This window comes from Syngnathus acus, chromosome 16 (genome assembly GCF_901709675.1).
Source record: "Syngnathus acus chromosome 16, fSynAcu1.2, whole genome shotgun sequence".
Lineage (NCBI taxonomy): Eukaryota > Metazoa > Chordata > Actinopteri > Syngnathiformes > Syngnathidae > Syngnathus > Syngnathus acus.
Window position 1 is genome coordinate 12,380,987 of NC_051101.1, and position 19,176 is coordinate 12,400,162.

The window sequence follows — 19,176 nt, forward strand, 5'->3', positions numbered from 1 at the left end:
CGCTGCTCTTTAATCTCCAGGAAAGCTTTGCGGGCGAGCCTCCCCGCTCGTCAGCCTTTGTTCCCGCATCCCGGCGGTGGAGGATGCGATATGATGTATTATGCACTAAACGTGTTCATTCATGTTTCTCCACGGTGACGCCCATCAAAAGTTCCAAAGAACAAGCGCTTGCGCCCCCCCCCCCCCTCCGCAACCATGAATATTCATCCCATCCTCTGCCGGCCGTGTTGATTCCCTCACGTTGATATATTCACACTTGTTTTTCCACAACTTTGGCAAGAAAAAGTGCGGAAAACTTGCCACTCGCGGCACATGAGGACGACACCATTATGTCTGACATGTGCAGGGAACCGCTATGCCATGTTGTAAATTATTTATCTATATTTATATCCATACCAGCAGCGTGCTAGCATCCACCACATGGTGACTAGCAAGCCTCATTAGCATTGACTGCGACGCTGCGTGTGGAACATCATTTGAGGGTCTAAACTGCATTTAGCAAAGCCCCCCCCCACACACACACACCCCGCCTCCTTCCCTTACCCCAGGGTGCACGAAGAGTCATTAGAAATGTTGGAAACTAAAGCCGACGACTTCTCAGGTTTTCTTCCCCCCCCGAAGGCCGCGTAGCTGACGAGCTATTAGCTCTAATTCCACCGCTGCTTCATTTGGAAAGCTCTCATTTGGGTAACTCACCTCGGGCGCAACTCACTTTATTTTAAAAAACACCTGCGTGTGTGTGTGTGTGTGTGTGTGTGTGTGTGTGTGTGTGTGTGTGTGTGTGTGTGTGTGTGTGTGTGTGTGTGTGTGTGTGTGTGTGTGTGTGTGTGTGTGTGTGTGTGTGTGTGTGTGTGTGTGTGTGTGTGTGTGCGTGCCAGAGGAATGAACGCTACAATGCCGCAAGGTTGCGGCACGACGTTTTGCTACAATGTTAGACGACGATGATGATTCGCTACCGTGTTCTGGAACGATCTCGTCTCGGAGTTTCACCTCGAGCACACCGCGCACATTTACGGCGCCGCATGCGTGTGGCACACATTGTCAGTCGACAATGTTTTGATTGAACAGTCACACTGGTGATAGAGGCGAGCTCTCGCCATTGTGCTAAAATATGAATGTGTTAAACACAAAAGCTTTTTTTTTTTTAGCTCTCTTGCGACATTTCCTGCGTGCTTCATTAACTGTTGAAATGAAATCTCAGCGTTCATTCTATGCCAAGCCGGGAGGAGGGAATTAAGCACCATGATGATGATGCATGACAATGTTTACGCTACATGTTATGATGTCATGCTAGGATGTCACAATGCAGCCAAAGTGCGTTATTCTTCCGCGTGTCCGCAGCTTGTGCACACCGAGGGAGGCGCCTCTCATCATCCAGTCGTGCGTGCTGCCCAGAGACTGCCAAGTGGGCGACTGGAGCGACTGGTCGCCGTGCTCCAAGACCTGCTCGGACTCCAAGCTGCCCGGTGGCTGGCGAGAGCGCCGCAGACAAGTGCTGCAATTCCCCACCGGCGAAGGGACCGAGTGCCCCACGCTAAGCGAGCGCGAGCCCTGCGAGCCTCAGGGGGATGCTGTGATGCCTTGTGCCATGTGAGTGGACAGATCCACTTGTAATTCTAACTGACTTCAGATCAGATCTTCGTCCCTAACATGAGCTATAGTTTGACTTGAATTTGACTCGAATGTGACCTCAGAGCAAATATTAGTGACATAGTGCTTGACTCGCCTTGTCACGCCTCCCAGCTATGCCTGGAGGACCACCGAGTGGTCCGATTGCCGGGTGGACTTGCTACTGGGCCAGCAGGATCGCCGCCGCGCCAACCTGACCGGACTCTGCGGTGGGGGTCTACAGACCAGAGAGATCTACTGCGTCCAAGCCAACGCCGAGCTCCTCAAGTACGTCAGTGACTTCCAAGAGAAAGAAAAAGGTAAAACCTACTGAAACTGACCAGCTTTTTTGGGGGGGGGATTCTGTTGCGAACTAAAACAGCAGCACCTACAGACTCAAGTTGTCATAAGGGAAAAGCATATGATAGGTTCATTTATCGTAACACAGAAAATATTGGGACGTTAGTGTATCCAAAGCCGTAGCACACAATGACAGTTGCAAGCTTGAAATAAATGTGTTGGGTTGCATTTAAACACACCCCCACACACACACGCACACGCATCGAGTGGTTATCTGTGAGGAGCAGGAGCTCTCCCTCCACTTAGGGGTGTTGGTGAGCGCGCAGGAGCTTTTATAATCTCCCAGCGAGTCAGTGAGGTCCACCGTCTCTAAATCCAAATCCATGCAGCATATGCAAAACTGACCTCAGATGAAATCTGGGTGACATTGTGTCCGACAAATTCACAGTGTTAGGATTTGCCTGAGCGCAAATCGGTTCTTAGTGCTTTACCTGACCTGCATGAAACTCACCCTAATGAAGGAATTCCTTCATAGACCACCTCTTTGATACCCCACCATGCTTGTGTACTGTCCCATGTATGGATGGCTAATAGCTAACGGCTAGCAGCTTGTGTCGTTAGCCTAGCTTGCAGTTAATTAGCGCTGTTTGTCCTCCCTGTTATTGCAGCGGGTCAAACCCAAAGACAACAGAAGCCTAGTGTACCCCCACTCATTTCTGTCTCCTTTCACATCACAGGTAGGTCGTCTCCCTCAAATATTTCTCTCAATCCTCTTCTTCCTCCTTTAGCCGCTCCCTCTTTACTCTTATAATAACCTATATTGTAAGGTTATTATAAGAAACGGCTAAGAACCAAAAAAAAGCAATCGCTTTTTCACGTGACTTTTTCAAGCCAATCATCAAATCGTCTTTCCCCATTTAAATGAATGGAAATGTTATTAATCTGTTCCAGCTTTCCACAAAAATTCATGTATTGTGTTAAATATTGATTGTGATGTTTTTGGCACAGGCGAGTACTATTATATTGCATTCTTCGTGCATATTGATGTTTTTTAATAATTGCTTAACGTGATTGCGGCGGTTTTAAGCGTTGGATTAAGTCGGGTTAAGACCTCACTGAAGGCCCACGCACCAAACGCACCGCCCACCGCCGGCTAAAACCGTATGCAAATGAGTCTTCAGATCTGTCAGTCAACACAGGAAGAAACAAAGAGGGCACTCGTTAGGTGTATTTTCCTAACGAGGCGTGGATTAACAGGGGGCTCCGCAAGCCGCCGTTTAACATGCGCGCGCGTGTGTGTGTGCGTGTTTACCAGTGGAATTATTTATAAGCGCTATTGGCCTCTTTGCATTTCAAAAGCCCCCACTTGACTTCTGCGCTGAGGATTTGTGATTCAGCTCTTGTGATTTTTAAGCTTCTGCACGTCTTGCCGGCACACGAGTTGTAGTTTTATGTATTCTTTTTTTTTTTTTTTTTTTTGTGGGTGGTAATATTAAACGCTCGACGTGGGAGCAAAATGGAGACGGGCATTTTTAACAACAGTACAATTTAAAGTCCAACAAAATCTGTTTCTTCGCTCTTTTTCCATTCTTCCTTCTAATGAAATTTCCCCCTCTTCTTGCTCTTTCTCTTCATGCTCCCACTCTTACTCCTTTAATTCTTTCGCTTTCTCAAAATAAAGTGACGCAAAAGACTAAATACATAATACTCTGGTTGTTTGTTTACATTCAAGCAGGTCTAAACAGGGTACCACAAGTTTCAGTTTTATTTTAATGCAATCATAGATGAATGTCTGTCTGTCTAACTGATTTGATTAAACCCCCCCAGCGGCTCGTCCGGTGGAAAACAGTCTGTGTGGCGGTTCCGTTCCCGATCGCTCACAACTGTGCCAGTTGAGCTGTCCTGTCGAATGCCAAGTGTCCCCCTGGGGTGCCTGGGGGCCGTGCACCTTTGAGACCTGCGACGACCCGTCGGCTAAAAAAGGTAACGCAAACACACCGGACATCCAGCTACGCTTGGTGAAGCAGCACGTGGCTCATTAGTCCAGCGTAAGCTCGCGTACCACATTCCTTTTCTTTTTCTCGCAAGAAGACGTAGCCAGCAGAATCCTTGCTCGTAAAAGATTTATTAGTCACTTTTTACAGTGTGCTAAAAGCCTTCCGCACTTGACTTATGGTGCTGTAATAAACTTGATTGAAAATTAACATGCAATCTTCATAACGCAGACGGACAACGGGAAAGCCTTATACAGCTAAAATGGTCTCGGAGAAATCTCCAAGAATCCCACAAAAATGCAAATTTATGATGGAGTGTCATGGAATTTTAATCCTTCTCCAGCTTCGGAGTGCACTGAATAGTTGATGATGATAATGTTGGTAAAAGATGGATGAGAACCATACCATTACGGTCACGCGTGTTCTCGTCGCAGGGTTCAAACTCCGACGGCGCCGGATAACAAACGAGCCCACGGGCGGCCCCTCCAACTGTCCGCACCTGGTGGAGGCGCTGCCCTGCGACCAGCCCAGCTGCTACGATTGGCAACTGGTGGGCCTGGAGCGATGCGTTCCCGTCGAGCAGAAGCCGTGCGGGCCCGGAAGGCAGCTCGCTCGGGTCCGCTGCATCGACAGCAACGGTAAAATCTTCGCTTTTTTTTCTCGGGACGTGTGAGTGACAGCTAATCACTTTGGGAAAGTTTTTCTTCCGCGACGCTGAACGAGCTCTGAAAAATGACGCTTCCTGTCATGAAAAAGTCTTCCTCGCTTTGATGATCTTTATGCACGACACAACAGTTTCCTCGACCGGCCGCCCCGCCGTAACGCTGACTCGTACCTCCTCCCTTCCACGAGCAATTAACTTTACTACTAAATCAAATCGTCCTCTAAGTGCATCTCGCCCCTTGGTGACTTTCATCACTACATCACTACGTTTTATATCGTTTGATGGCCATTTTGTTTTATTTCGTCTCATGAAAGAATCACCACCACCGGTGGCATTCTCTTGTAAATGTTAGCACCCGTCACGTGAACGGATCGGTCCTTGATGCCTCCGGTGCCGAGACAAACCACAATGATTGAACTGCCCGCCTCCGATCCGGATGAAAATGGATTTTCTTATTCTTCTGATTTCCCCCCCCCCACCTTCCTCTGAGAGAGAAAAGGTCACACGGGCAACAAGTGAAGGTTGTTCATTAAAAATGGAGACGGTCTTCTTGTCTTGCAGAGATTTTTCACTCTTGAGTGATACGCATCTGCATGAAATTTCCAAGGACTAAAATTCCGCATTCTCTTTGGTGTTTACGTCCAATCGAAGCCGCTCCCCCACTCCCTCCCTCGCTTATAATTCGGCGGAGGTGAGGCGTGCGGTCTACATGGCAGAAGCATAACGGACTCGCCGTATAAATAAATAGATTTTCTCCTACTTCCTCATATGGTGGCTTCGCAGATATGTCACGGTTATATCAGCTTTATTAATAATTCATATGCTCCCCAGTGTAAATTCCACATGGATTTACCATTTTGATTTTATTCCATATGCGGGCGGTGCCACTCAAGTGGTGGCGGCTAAATCCATATGAAAAATGTAATCCGTAAACAAGGTCGAAATCAGATGTCGTGTCAATATGCTCCTCTCTTGTGAAGTCTTTTGAATCACCACTGCCGGTCCGCTATATGAAGTCGTTGATGCTAACGGATGCTAAATATGCTAGCTAAACACTATTTTAATTTAATGAAAAATGTAAAATCATCTCATAGTAAACAATAAATATGAAATGAAACACAGACAGAGATAAGATGTACAATGCAAAAATATATTTGAAAACATTTTAGACAAAAATAGTATTTTTATTTTACTGCTCGGACCTGCCATGACAATGTCACGTTGGTGTTCAGGAAAGCCGGTGGACGAGAGCCTGTGCTCATCCACGCCGCCTCCGGATCCCGTGGCCTGCCAGGTGCCTTGCTCCAGGGACTGCGTGCTGAGCGACTGGACGCCGTGGGCCACCTGCTCGCAGACCTGCTCCAGCAAGACCGTGGAGGGAAAGCAGATGAGGACGCGCTCCATTCTGGCTTACAACGCCGGCGAAGGTGAAACCTTTTAGGAGTCGGCTGTGACATCACTTTGTTTGTCCTCGCCGGTTACAAGTGTGTCTTGTGTGTCCTCACTCGCAGTCACCGCCATGGTTGTGGCCTGGATCACAGTCATGGAGGGTAACGGAAGCAGACTAGTTTGAAACTTCTAGTTAGCTTGCTTAGCACGTTAGCACTTATGGTCGTGAGTTTGACAAATGTTTTTGTTCATACAAGCCTGGACTTGTTTTTATAGTTTGTTGCTGGATTCATTGACAGGCTTAATTAACGCTGTTTCTTTGCTTCAAGGTCTTTCACGGGTGCCAAAATTTCCAGAGATTTTGGGTAAATTTTCCTCGAAATAGACGAATAGTTGTGGATGTCTTGGAATGGTTCTAGATTTGTGGACAGCGTTGTGGGAGGGGAAGAACTATGAAAAAATGTTTCTCGTGATAAAGTGCATCAGTAATAAATGGGGCGGGGGCGTCACGAGATAGCAGCCTGCTCCAGTACGTCAAACTTAACTGTGTCCCGTCCCAAGGTGGCGCCATGTGCCCCAACATCAGCTCGCTGCAGGAGGTCCGCAACTGCAACGAGCACGCCTGCACCGTGTACCACTGGCAAACGGGTCCATGGGGGCCCTGCACCGAGGACCCCTCGTCCGCATCCCTCAACGCCACCTCGGCGGGGGCGGGCTTTGAGACCTGCTCCAAGGGGCTCCAGACGAGAAAAGTCATGTGCGTGCGTGTCAACGTGGGACAAGTGCCCCCCAAAAAGTAAGTTCGCTTTGCTTCTGCTCCAGTTAGACTCGAGTTAGACACTTAAGGAAGGGGCTTTGAATGGGGGGAGGGCGAGCAGCGCTGTCTGGTCGGCAAATATGAAAATCGAAAAAACACATTGTGTACATTAGTGCGCCATTTAGATGACAAAACAAGCAAGACGGATGTGGTGCTTGAGAGACAGATGCTTCTAGTGAATCGGGGCTGAATAATTTGCAGGCGATGGGGGGAAAAAAAAAAGTTTAAAAAAAAAAATCTAAACAAAGATGACAGACTTTGAGCTCTCCCGAATGGTATCTCGCCTTCACAGCCACGCTTGGGTAAATAAAAATCAAATGTGCGCTTTCCAGGAAGCCTAATTAACTGCTGCCACTTGTCAGTGATGATAATGACAATAATTAAGCCGCATTGATACTTAAAGGCAATTTAATCAGCAGACAGATGCTGATAAATATTTCTGCTTTCGCTCCAAGGACTCAATGACTGCGCCAAAGAAGACTGAGAACAGAAAATCTGTCATTTAGGGACAAAAAATATGTAAATATGTACAGTACTTTTTTTAGTATTCTTTCTCGCCTGTTGTCACTCTTTTCCTGTCAAGAAAGGGGAGCCATTTCGTTTCAAACCGTCGCCTTGTTTTTATTTTAAGTTTGTCCCATCCACGGCTGTGCGCAGGTGTCCGGACGCTCCTCGGCCCAGCACGGTGCGTCCTTGTCAGCTGCCCTGCAAGAAAGATTGCATCATGACCCCTTTCAGCGATTGGACATCCTGCCCTAATACCTGTGACGCAGGTAAACCGAGACAAACAAAACAAATGCTTTCAGTCCTCAAATTACTTTGCTCATGATGACTCATTTGTATAGCTGGGAAACAGGCAGCATTGATTTTTTTTCTCTTCGTATGTTCCATTCCAGGACATTTTGCTTTCATCCGACGATGAGAGGCTTTGTGCGATAGGGTCACTGAACTCTTGTCTTCAATGTTGACAAAAACGTTTACGTTACGATTACAATAGAATACGTTAGATTACACCGAGGACTGGATTTTTTTTTTTTAAACACATCCAATATGTTCATTTAAAATGTATTTTTTCATGAAAATATACATAGTAGGCATACAGTACTGATTCATTAGCCAGCCAACCCCGCGCACCGACACTCCCTTTCGCGTAATTAATTTGACAGATCGACGACCTCTGAATGAACTTATTTTTCCTCGCCGTGTGTCAGCAAAGATGTCGTTGATGTTTCCGTGCTGTCCGAGGCAAAGACGCTTTGGTCGAGGTCAGACAAACACTCGTTATCGCCCACGTCGAACATCTCACGGCGTCGATAACGTTTGCATTTTAATTGGACACCGCTCCGTCTTGGTCGATAAACGTGGGCACACCTGCCGATTTATTAAGTACCCCTGAATGTATATGAAGAGATCGAGGATGTTCTGCTTTTGCAAAGGGGACGCGAATGTTTTGTCACGCTGTTTACTCATGAAGCTAAATTTAGCTCATTAGTCGCCATTTTTTTTTGCACCTCCGAATCAGCTCTTCAGATTTTTCCCGAAGTTTGACATCCTTCTCATCACATGTCTCGTTTCCCTAGCTGGTAACGCCGTGAAAACCAAACAATACAGAAAGCGTCTGGTCATCCAAGCGCCTTCCAACGGAGGTCAGGAATGTCCCGAAGTGCTGGAGGAGGAGAAAGAATGTCAGCCGCCGCAAACGTGTCCCGGCTTCAGGTAAACAACTTGAACTCACAGCGTGCTGGCAAATGTAGGTTATGGTGATTAAAGATGCAAATATGTTTCACACATCTCTGGAAATAAACCGCAGCGTGTCTGTGTGAGTGTGGCGTATTAGAAGCATGGCACCTTGTTACGCGTGATGTTGGGTGTAAACAAAAGCGAGGTGTGCAAAGGAACGTGTGTCAAGATGACTAATTAAGTTACAATCCCGCGGCGAGCGCCTTTGATTATTAGGCCTGCCTGATTTGGTTTGTTTTTGCGCGCTCGCTCCAGGATGCCGCTAATAAACACGGAGATGGCTTGTTTTTGATGGCCCCAAATCTTGTCACAAGTCATTTTCCAGATCTGTTCACCTCAGTACAGTTTCTATTTCCAGTGAATTGAATGCAAATAGAATTAGACTCAGTGATGCAATTGGGAGGTTTTTTTTTTGGGGAGCTGTTGATTGCCCCTGGCAGGTGACTCAACTTCAAAGTCAACAAAAACAAAAGTATTTTTAAAACAATCCTTCATGCTAATGTACAATGAGAAACTCCATAAGGCACACTTAGCATCTATGTGGCGGTTTTGTTACTAGTTCCTGGAAATGATTACCAACTGTTTGTGGCGCACTCAAAATGGCTCCGCAATCCACTTTTGGATCCCAATCGACCAGTTGAGAATCACCAATTATTGCTTTAAGTATTCTGGGCAGTACAAATGGTGCAGCAACACATGTAGACAGATCATATAACACCGTATATTTGCATGTTGTGATGCCTTCCAGGTGGAAGTCCCACAAGTGGAGAAAGTGCCAGCTGGTTCCGTGGTTCCTCAGGCAGGACCGACCCGGCGCTCAGGAGAATTGCGGGCCAGGACTGCAAACGCGAGGTACATACGCTGAGATCTCATCATCTTGTTTCTTTACAAGGCGTGATAATGGCTGGGTGGGGTGTGGAATCTTCCACGCCTTGCATAAAAATTCAATTTGAAGGGGTCACGCCCAATGATCAATTTCATTATGTTCTTGCCCCTGCTCGGAGTGCTTATATTATATATTGCACGGTCTGTCTTTGCTGGATTTCATTAGTGTGACCAAAAAAAAAAAAAAAAAGACTTTCACTCTCAAAATGGATGCAGCGGTAGAACCTCCAAAGCACATTGGCTTGTTGAAGGATAAATCGACTTTGAAGCTTACAAAAGCACGCACTTTATGTTAGCTTCATTTTTTGTTGATTTTCCAGGAAAATACCGAGTTTGTGGAAGACTCGAAATTGTCTCTGAATGTTACAGAAACACTTTTACAAAAAAAAAACTATTCTAGACTTTGAAGTATATTGATGACTTTACTCTTTGACGTATTTAGTGTGAAAAATTAGTCATTATTTCTCATGTTTACAAAACGCTATATAATCTACTGTACAAAAATGATTTACTCTTAATTCATCGGGGACTGTCCGAGTGTTCAGTGTGACTTAAAACATGGCCCGGCTGGTCAGTAAAGATTTTACCAGGGTGACAGTTTCATTGACGCTACGTTAAGTCGACCGGCACTTTGGAGCTTGCGCACTCCGTGAATCTTTGGAGTAATTTGGCAGCACAACTGCGTTGCTTTCCCCACATTGTTACCTTGAAACGGACAAGAGACAAAACTCTCCTGAGGCGAGCAGATAAAAGCTGACCTCCAAAACATGCGCACACAGCCAACGGGCCTAAAGATTGATCTGTCAACCAAATATCCCCGCAACACGAGTCGCCGCTTTTATTGAACGCAACGCGCCACTGGAGGGCTTTTCGAACGGCCATCGCTCTGTTTTCATTAACTTTTAAGTTGCCCTTTGTGACCGCTGAGAGGCGTCCAAAGGCTCTCTCGGGTACACCGACGTTCACTCGAGAAGGAGCCCCGCGGCCGTCGAGGCATCCGATACACTCGCTCACCTTGTCCTCTCTCCTCCAGAATCCTCCGCCAGTCCTCGCCGTGTGGACTGAGAACATGCGCCATAAATCCCCTTCATGTCAACTCACTTTGCATTCATTGAATTTGATCAAAATTCCGGACTCGCTAAAATATACAAAAAAGTAATCGATTATTTTTTTGGGGTGCAACCAGCCGTGTCGTGTCGGCAGCTAGACGGGATGCAGGTGGACGTGAGCGAGTGTCTGCAGCTGGGCCGCACCATGCCCGCCCTGACCCAGCGCTGCCAGCTGCCCTGTCAGGACGACTGCCAGCTCAGCAACTGGTCCAAGTTCTCGTCCTGCTCGGCCGACTGCGTGGGGGTGCGCACCCGGAAGAGGGCCTTAATCGGTATGCCTCCTTAACCGGTTAAGTCGTTAAGTCGTCAAACATAAAACAGTTCCGCCTTGTGTGCGCCCAAAAGGGAGAAGCAAGAAGAAGGACAAATGCAAGAACACGCAGATGTACCCTCTGAGCGAGACGCAGTACTGCCCGTGCGACAAGTACAACGCCCAGCCGGTGGGCAACTGGTCCGACTGCATCCTACCCGAGGGCGGCCGAGCCGAAAGCGCTTTGGGTCTCAAGGTGACCGGCGACGTCAAGGAGTGCGGACAAGGCTACCGATATCAGGCCATGGTCTGCTACGACCAAGACGGACGCTTGGTGGAGACGGCGAGATGCAACAGTCACGGTAAGACATCTGTTGTGTGTTTCTTGGATGATGTTTTTGTCTCTGGCACCTTTTTTTTTCCCCCCACCAACGCATTTTGTTGCACACAAATTGAATCGGCGCCGACACTCTTGCTGCGCTCGCAGTCTTAGATGTTGTATTTGTTGAAAGACTTGTTTCTATTATGTTAGCACAACGCTACACGTCAGCTTTCTCAAGCATCAGCCTGTGATTATAATTTGCTTATATGCTTTTGAACAACTTCCTGGATTGTTTTTTTTTCCCCCAGACGGCATCCATTTGTCGGCGCCGATGAAATTGTTTATAAAAACATAATACATTGTTCCATTGACAACTATATTTTCATGTTTACTTTGTCCGCTTATATTATTGAACACAAAACAGTCGATCATGCAGTCACAAATGATTTAGAGGTACCTAATTTTTAGACCGGGGCTGTATCTTATTGCTGCTACTGTCACGATAACTCAAGGTCGGAGAAAGGCTTAACGGAGGCGAAGGGCTTTTGTGTTTGACAATTTAGCAGGCCTCCTATTTCCGCCGCGCTCCGTCGGCGTCCTTCCCGTCCGACTTGTCAGCTCTTATCTGGGATGGGGAATACTTCAAGTGGAGAATTCTGGAGACTGGTTGGGAAATTGCCGCCAAAGTGAACGTGTGAGACATTTGAATCATATGAACACAACAAAAACAGACGTTTATAAGAGGTGGAGTTGTTGAATTTCTCTAACTTTATTTTTTGTTCATCTTGGGTTCACTGGTGACTGGTAAATTGTCTTTAGTACCAAAAGATTCAATTTGCTGAGTAAGAAAAACAACACAATCAGTTTGGTGACTTTTGTCTTTATCTTTTCGTTTGTGTTTTAGTCAGCACGCACACAGATTTTCAATACCCCGTTGTTTTTCCGCAGACCCGGCCGGCCGGGGGAGTACAATGTGTTGTTCCGCCTTCGATTAGCAAAATCGATAAGTTGATGAGGCAGCAAGTCTTGCTCTCAAGTATCACTTGATCTCTTTCACGTGAAAACATAAGCCCTGTTATTCCCATGACCACTCCTTTTCAGAAAACAAAACAAAACCGTAACATTCTGAATTTTCATTCATAAAGATTTTTATATTTCATTATTGTTTATTTATTTATTTTAAAGTACTTAAATTTTTTTGTAGAATAAACACCCAGACTCTTTTGAGCAGCCCCCACATAAATTGAGTTTGAGACCCCTGAACTAAAGACAAAAAAACACAAAATAAAAAAGCAGAAAGGTGTACAAACAGCCAGAAAACTAACAATGTTACGAATGACGAAACAAATCCAAACGTTTTCACTTTGAGCGCCCTGTGGGAACAATGAAACCTTTATTCTGACATTGCCTTTTGCCAGCACAGAGCACAAACAAACCCCCCCCCCCAAAAAATCGCTATAATGCTTCTAAATACATCAAAGTAAATCCCCAGCTTCAATGTGAATTTGCCTCTTTCCGCCAAAGGTCATGTTTCTGCCTTTTCTTATCTTATGGGGAAAAAAAAAAAATCCACAAAGATTGCAGAATTGATACATTTGGTAAAGTATCTCAGGTGTCTCGAATGTCTTGCTTGTTTGTCTTTGTTAGATATTCAAGAACATTTTGACTCATTTAATAGCCCACCTTTTTATCTCAGAAACCAGAATTTCCGTTTTGAACACAAAAACCTAATTCACATTTTCATAACCAATCCTCGCAATAAAACGCGATTTATTCTCTCGTGGCGCTCTGCTGGGTGTCTTCTCCTGCGCCCTTGAGTGGCGATGAGTCACCGTGACGCAGAAGATTTAATGCGCCCAACAGGTGCTTGGCCCTGGAGACTGTATATACACGGTGTGCAGATGAGACATATGATTTACAATAGCGCACAAACGCACGCTCTCCTGGGCTTGCCGTACTGTACATAAAAAGAGGCAGCATAGACGTGAAAATGAAAATGAGGGCAGGATGTTCATGTTCAGGAAGTATATCACCAGTCTCCACGGGGAGCTCATCCGCGGCTTTCCCGGTACATCTCGGTGTTCCGCTCAAATGAGGATCTTCACGGGACGTCGCATTCAAAGTCTGAGTTCAACGCATATGGTTAACCCCAGATTATCACCGGCGATATATCCCGGATCCACAAGGGCTTCCAGTGTTTCTCCGAAATTCATGTCAACTGTAGCAATGGCTGATTACGCAGCACAGCCTGAGCGTCTTCATTACTCAGCCTTCGAATGAGTAGCCAACGCAGAGGCTCCAGCGCCCCAAAACAAACAAAAAAACATCAAGAGTAATGACTTTTGGGCTTTGTCTCGACAGGTTACATCGAGGAGGCGTGCATCATCCCCTGCCCGTCCGACTGCAAATTGAGCGAGTGGTCCAACTGGTCACGCTGCAGTAAGTCGTGCGGCAGCGGCGTCAAAGTGCGCTCCAAGTGGCTTCGGGAGAAACCCTACAACGGGGGAAGACCCTGTCCCAAGCTGGACCACGTCAACCAGGTGAGGAATATTTGAGATTTTTCATTTGTGAATTGAAACGTTTGCATTCAAAGTGTGGCTTTGGCACCATCTTGTGGCCATTTGGCACCAAGGAATTATGTCGACGTGAGTTGAGGAGTTTCATTTTGGCAAACCTTTCAAATATAAACATTTTGTATCTCCAAACATATTTTTCTATTTCTGTTTTAACATCCTATGTTAATTCAGTGTGGTATGACAATGAAGCCACACAAGAATTCTAATTTGCCTCTGTGTTGTAACCCCTCCCCCCGAATGATTCCAAAAATAATGGCCTCACTCCCAGTGAGCGGCGGAGTGCTTTTTATGACAGTGTGACGACGCGAGCGGTGCAGAGAGAGCAGTTGATTATTAATGAGTTACCAGCTGAAGCTTGCTGCGGTTATTGCAGCTCTTGCACAATTTTTTTTTTGCTGAGCGGCCACTGTGCTGAAAGTGTCCACCTTTCACACTCTTAATGTTAATAATGCTAATGTTAGCCTTAAAGGCCTACTGTGTGCGTGTGCGTCTGTGCGTGTGTTCTGATGACATTCCGTGCCTTATTAAATTAATGATGCTGTGTTCTCTTCATAAATATTTTGCTAATTAATTCTTGTGTCTCTTTTTAAATCCTGCTCTACTGGATTTTTGAACGATGACAACTACTCCAGGCTCAGGTAATGAATTTTCCTCATCTTCTAATCGCGTTTATTAATAACTCCATGACAGTTTCAATTATTTTTATTTTTTTATAAAAAGCCTACTGATTGACGTGTGCGTCGGGTCCTCAGGTATACGAGGTTGTGCCGTGCCAGAGTGACTGTAACCAGTACGTTTGGGTAGCCGAGCCCTGGAGTGTATGGAAGGTCAGCAACGTGGACCTGAAGGAGAACTGTGGAGAAGGCGTGCAGACCAGAAAAGTTCGGTAGGCATCACAAGCTGAACTGCTCCTAAATCGATGTTTTTTTATTTGGCCTTGTGTTAGACAACCTTAAAAATGATTAATCCGTTCAACCTTGCAGTTATTTCATTTCAATGTCGGCTTCCTTTTCTATTCTTTTTGATATGTTTCAAATAATAAGTTGATTGTGGACAGGTGCATGCTCAACACCATCGATGGTCCCTCGGAGGCGGTGGAGGACTACTTGTGCGACCCCGAGGAGATGCCCTTGGGGGCTCGGGAGAGCCGGCTGCCTTGTCCTGAAGATTGCGTCCTCAACGACTGGGGTCCTTGGACCCGCTGCAGCCTGGTAAGAACTCACAAAATCTGTCTGCTGTGTCCTTTTTGTCAAGAGTGAGTTATTATTATCTTTTTCAAAAAGACATGTGCAGTGAGATGTTGCGGGAAAAGTACTTGATACATCACAGGTACACACACTTGATGGCGTATTCAGCCGGGAGGTGAGATGATTGATGACACACCACACCACACTCAACGCTACACAAAAACCCACACGGCTGTGTTAATGTAACCGCATTAGTAAGTGCAGCGTCCCTGAGTACAAGGTGTCTGCAGATCCTCAAAACGTCTTAACACTTAATCCTTAAATCCAAGGACGCAGGTTATCAAAAAAATGGCCTCAGAAATGGGCTTAAAATTTTAAACGTGGTTACAGTCCAGCGGAGACCTCCACCAATGTAAAACGACTCCTTTGAGTGGGAAAAAAATAACCTTGTGACAATGCCCTGTAGGGGGCGCTATTTTATATTACAATATTGCCACACACAATACGCTAACTTAAAAAAAAAAGACCACGTGGTTACAGTCCAGCGGAGACCTCCACCAATGTAAAACGACTCCTTTGAGTGGGAAAAAAAGAACCTTGTGACAATGTCCTGTAGGGGGCGCTATTTTATATTACAATATTGCCACACACAATACGCTAACTTGAAAAAAAAAAGACCAAATATCTAATTGACTGGCCAAACAACCAACTAACCAAGTAATTAACCAACTAATGAACCAATGAATAACATGAAGACAAAAAGTCATTGTTTTATTCGCATAGACAAAAAGGTTAGATTGGGTTTAGGTTGACGTCGGAGTCATTAAGTGTGTTCATGCGCAGCCGAAACTCCTGGAGGAGGAACATTCCACAAAGAGACAGGGAAGACTTCTTCTTCCCTTCTCAATCAATCTTGCACAGAGATACCGTCATCGCCCTTTGAAAGTTTGCGACCATTTTGGCTCTAATCTATTCCGCTCGTCGTTCTCGTAAGCGCCCTCGTTGGATACGGGAACATTTCCCAGGAGGAGGCAATGCTCGGTGCCGTTAACGCGCTTCTCCGATTCACAGCGCCTAATTGGACCGTAGGGCTCTTGAGTCAAGAGCAGAAAAAGAAAGAAATGCGTCGGCTTTTCGAATTTTGATGTTCCCAGAAATAAGTGAAGGGAGTCAGATAGCGGCGGCGGGTTAACCCAAAAACAAGTCGGAAGAAGAGACAACGGCAGGTGTTGAAGCGGTTAGTTGGTATTTTAGTTGATTAGTAAGTTCGTTTGGCACTTGATGTTTTTGTTTGGGAGCCGACTTTTTCAATTCCAAAAACCGTACGCGACAGCTTCCATGTTTCTTCAAGCTGGGGAACAAACTGCACCATGTCAAAAAGTCAGCATGAGCTCTGCCAACGTTTGCTTCTTTCTCAGTGGTGTGCAAGAAATCGAGACGAATCGACCCACAAGAATGTCAATGCTAAATTTTCACTTCCTGTTTGTTTTCAGCCATGCGCGAGAAGCAAAGGTCGCATTCGTACCGCGTACACGCTACGCTCGCCGAGCGCGGGAAGAATGTGTCCTGACACTGCCGAAGAAGAACCCTGCAACCTCAACCTCAACTGCTTCAACTACTTCTACAACATCACAGGTAGCGTTAGCAACTTTAGCTTTATTCGCAATCTGCTTATATCTTTTTTCTGCTGATTTTTAGCGTCCAACTCTGCTCTGTGCCGCGTTCCGATTGGCCACTCTGTGTTGTGGGCCATGTGGCTTACCAAAAACGGTGTACTTGTCAAATATCCAGAAAAAAAATGTTCTGTGTGGGATTTGGAATCATGTTGTCTTAGTGGGCATGTTCTCACTCAGCTGCTATAGAATCGCCCCAAGCACACACACACACACACACCTTCCAAATATAATGGTTCGTTCCAGCCAAGCACATCATTGAATCAAAGCCACGGTGGAAAGCATCCAAGCTGCACCTTCTCATCTTGTTCTTATCCCTTTCCGTCCCCAGAGTAGCGCACCTCACCTCCCACAAGGAACACATACACATGCATGGACTCACACAGACAAAAACACACACACACAACCCGTGTTGTTGTGGTGTTCATAAATGAAGTGATTGTAGCTAAAAACAGACACAGTTGTTTTTGTCAGCTTGAAGTCAATATGGGCCTCCCTGATGTTTTTCTTTATTTTGCAGACTGTGGCGTGCATATGAAGCATTTAAAAACAGCCACGTTGTTTTGTTTCTGGGAGTTCTGTGGCTGTACCAGTTATTTTAAGTCTGAGCCCAGACGGCTGTCAGAAAGTCTCCATTTTATTTTGTAGCACCATGGACCTTACCATGTGGTTAAAAAAAAAAACATTTCAAAATTAAAGTCATCTTTAGAAACTGCCTGTCCAGCGCCAGACAAATTTAAATAAAAAAAGCAATGTATAGTTTTGCAATGAAATGACGAGACATGAGTTCTGCCTAGCGACAGATGACTGCAAAACGTTATTTCAAGACAAAAAGAATTTGCTTGCTGCTCCATCTTCCAGCTATCACCATTTTTCTCTCTTCAAATTGTTTTCAGATTGGAGCACGTGTCAGTTGAGTCCAAGCGCCGTGTGCGGCCAGGGAATCAAAACACGCATGCTGGACTGTGTTCGCAGTGACGGTAAATCGGTGGACATCAAATTCTGCGAGGAGGTGAGTCACCTTAGTCCCTCTCCTATTTTCATCTAATGGCAGTGTGAAATACCGTATCATGCTGTATTCTCGTGTGTGCGGATGTTGTTTCGACGGGCCCGAGTATCGTATTCATTTCTTATGAGTCTCTTGTTCCCGCAAATGTAGCCCGCAGTGATGTTTGGCTCATGATCATATTAACGAGTCGGGTGTGCGCAGTTGAAACTGGAGAAGAAGTGGCAAATGAACATCTCCTGCGTGGTGGAGTGTCCAGTCAACTGCCAGCTCTCCGAGTGGTCGCCCTGGTCTGAGTGCTCGCAGACTTGCGGTTTAGATGGTAAGTGACGGTGGTCATATCAAATGGGATGTATAAAACGAGAAATAAAAAAAATAAAAATCCTTTGCTTGAAAAAGTTGGACAGTCAAAGTGGTCATGGAAAAAAGCAACAGAATAAAAGATCAAAATGATTGTGGACTTTTTTGGTAGATTGCACTTTTTTCCCTTTTCTCATTGATGTTGGCTTCTTTGACCACTCAAAAGCCTCTGCACGTGTGTTTCTCTGGATACGTGTGTGCGCGTGGGATGAAAGGTGCACACGAGATGGAAATGGGGTCGCTTTCTTACGTGCACTGTTACATAAGCTCTATTTTTGGACTTGTCGCTTAGGTGATCAATGTTCTGCATTCACTTGTTCAGAATTTTTTTTTTTTTTTGCTGATTGATGAAGCGAGATTAAAAAATAACATGGCAGGAGCTCCATAAAATTTTATGACATAACTGAAACTTTTTTAGAACTTTTTTTTGGTAAACCTAGACCACAGACAGAATGTGACCGAGTGATGATGTCATTTCCTTCGGCGTGGTCTCCAGGCAAGATGTGGCGTCAGAGGTCTGTCGTGCAGGCCTCGCAGGGTGACGGTCGTCCGTGTTCTTCGCCGATGGTGCAGTGGAAGCCGTGTCCGGTGCGGCCGTGCTACCGATGGCAGTACAGCGCCTGGTCAGAGTGCCGTGTAGAGGTTGGTCCATTGAAACAGAAGCCATATCATTCCTTACTCCCATTTATCAATTGGCATCCGAAAAGTTAAGAAGTGACTCATTATATTAGTATTTCATTTTTATCAAACACGGAGAAAAAATAAACGACTACCCAAATGTATTCAACCTAACTATTTTTGCTCATTGTTAAAAAGACGACATAATGCCACTCAACAGTTAATACTAAGATGGGTTGACTCTGCATTTAGTGTAAATGTGTTTTCCATTCTGAGTGAACTGTGGTATGGCCTGTGATGAAAATGAGTTTGACAATACTCCCCTAAGGGGACATGAAAGAAAAAAAAGAAAAGCAGCTGAAGTGTAAATAATGTAATATTACATTACAGAATGAATTCTACGCTCATTTTGTCTTCGTTCATGTGTGTAATGTCCACTTTTTCTCTCTGACTGCCTCCTTAGTGTGCAAACAGCCATATAAATGTTTAACAAAGTCTATAATTCAAGTCATTTTCCCCTTCTGACTCTCGCAAGAACTCATTTGATGTCTTAAGATTTTGGGTCAATCGCCGAGTAAAACTCCATTACCCTCTCCCATGTGTAATTGCGTTGCTGTGTTCGCTTCAGTCTGGTCAGTAGGCCAAAGTGGCCCAAATTTATATTATTAATATGAATAA

At 45.5% G+C, this 19,176-nt stretch overlaps 1 protein-coding gene across 5 annotated transcripts in view; it reads left to right on the forward strand.

Moving 5' to 3' along the window:
* Positions 1-19,176, forward strand: part of LOC119136501 (thrombospondin type-1 domain-containing protein 7A) — a 47,797-nt gene that overhangs the window by 20,249 nt on the left and 8,372 nt on the right. For 3 of the 5 annotated variants that reach the window (XR_005100756.1, XR_005100757.1, XM_037275073.1), the window contains exons 3-21: positions 1,342-1,590; positions 1,744-1,928; positions 2,577-2,645; positions 3,736-3,891; positions 4,337-4,540; positions 5,799-5,993; positions 6,517-6,751; positions 7,430-7,545; positions 8,353-8,488; positions 9,261-9,364; positions 10,584-10,778; positions 10,852-11,118; positions 13,440-13,619; positions 14,402-14,540; positions 14,712-14,865; positions 16,335-16,476; positions 17,411-17,526; positions 17,725-17,842; positions 18,377-18,522. Coding sequence is in view for 2 of the 5 variants with exons in the window: in XM_037275073.1 (XP_037130968.1) it covers positions 1,342-1,590; positions 1,744-1,928; positions 2,577-2,645; positions 3,736-3,891; positions 4,337-4,540; positions 5,799-5,993; positions 6,517-6,751; positions 7,430-7,545; positions 8,353-8,488; positions 9,261-9,364; positions 10,584-10,778; positions 10,852-11,118; positions 13,440-13,619; positions 14,402-14,540; positions 14,712-14,865; positions 16,335-16,476; positions 17,411-17,526; positions 17,725-17,842; positions 18,377-18,522 (3,106 nt within the window). In the remaining 3 variants the exon portion in view is untranslated. The remainder of the gene's footprint in view (positions 1-1,341; positions 1,591-1,743; positions 1,929-2,576; positions 2,646-3,735; positions 3,892-4,336; positions 4,541-5,798; positions 5,994-6,516; positions 6,752-7,429; positions 7,546-8,352; positions 8,489-9,260; positions 9,365-10,583; positions 10,779-10,851; positions 11,119-13,439; positions 13,620-14,401; positions 14,541-14,711; positions 14,866-16,334; positions 16,477-17,410; positions 17,527-17,724; positions 17,843-18,376; positions 18,523-19,176) is intronic. The other 2 variants (XR_005100758.1, XM_037275074.1) reach the window with 1 other exon arrangement.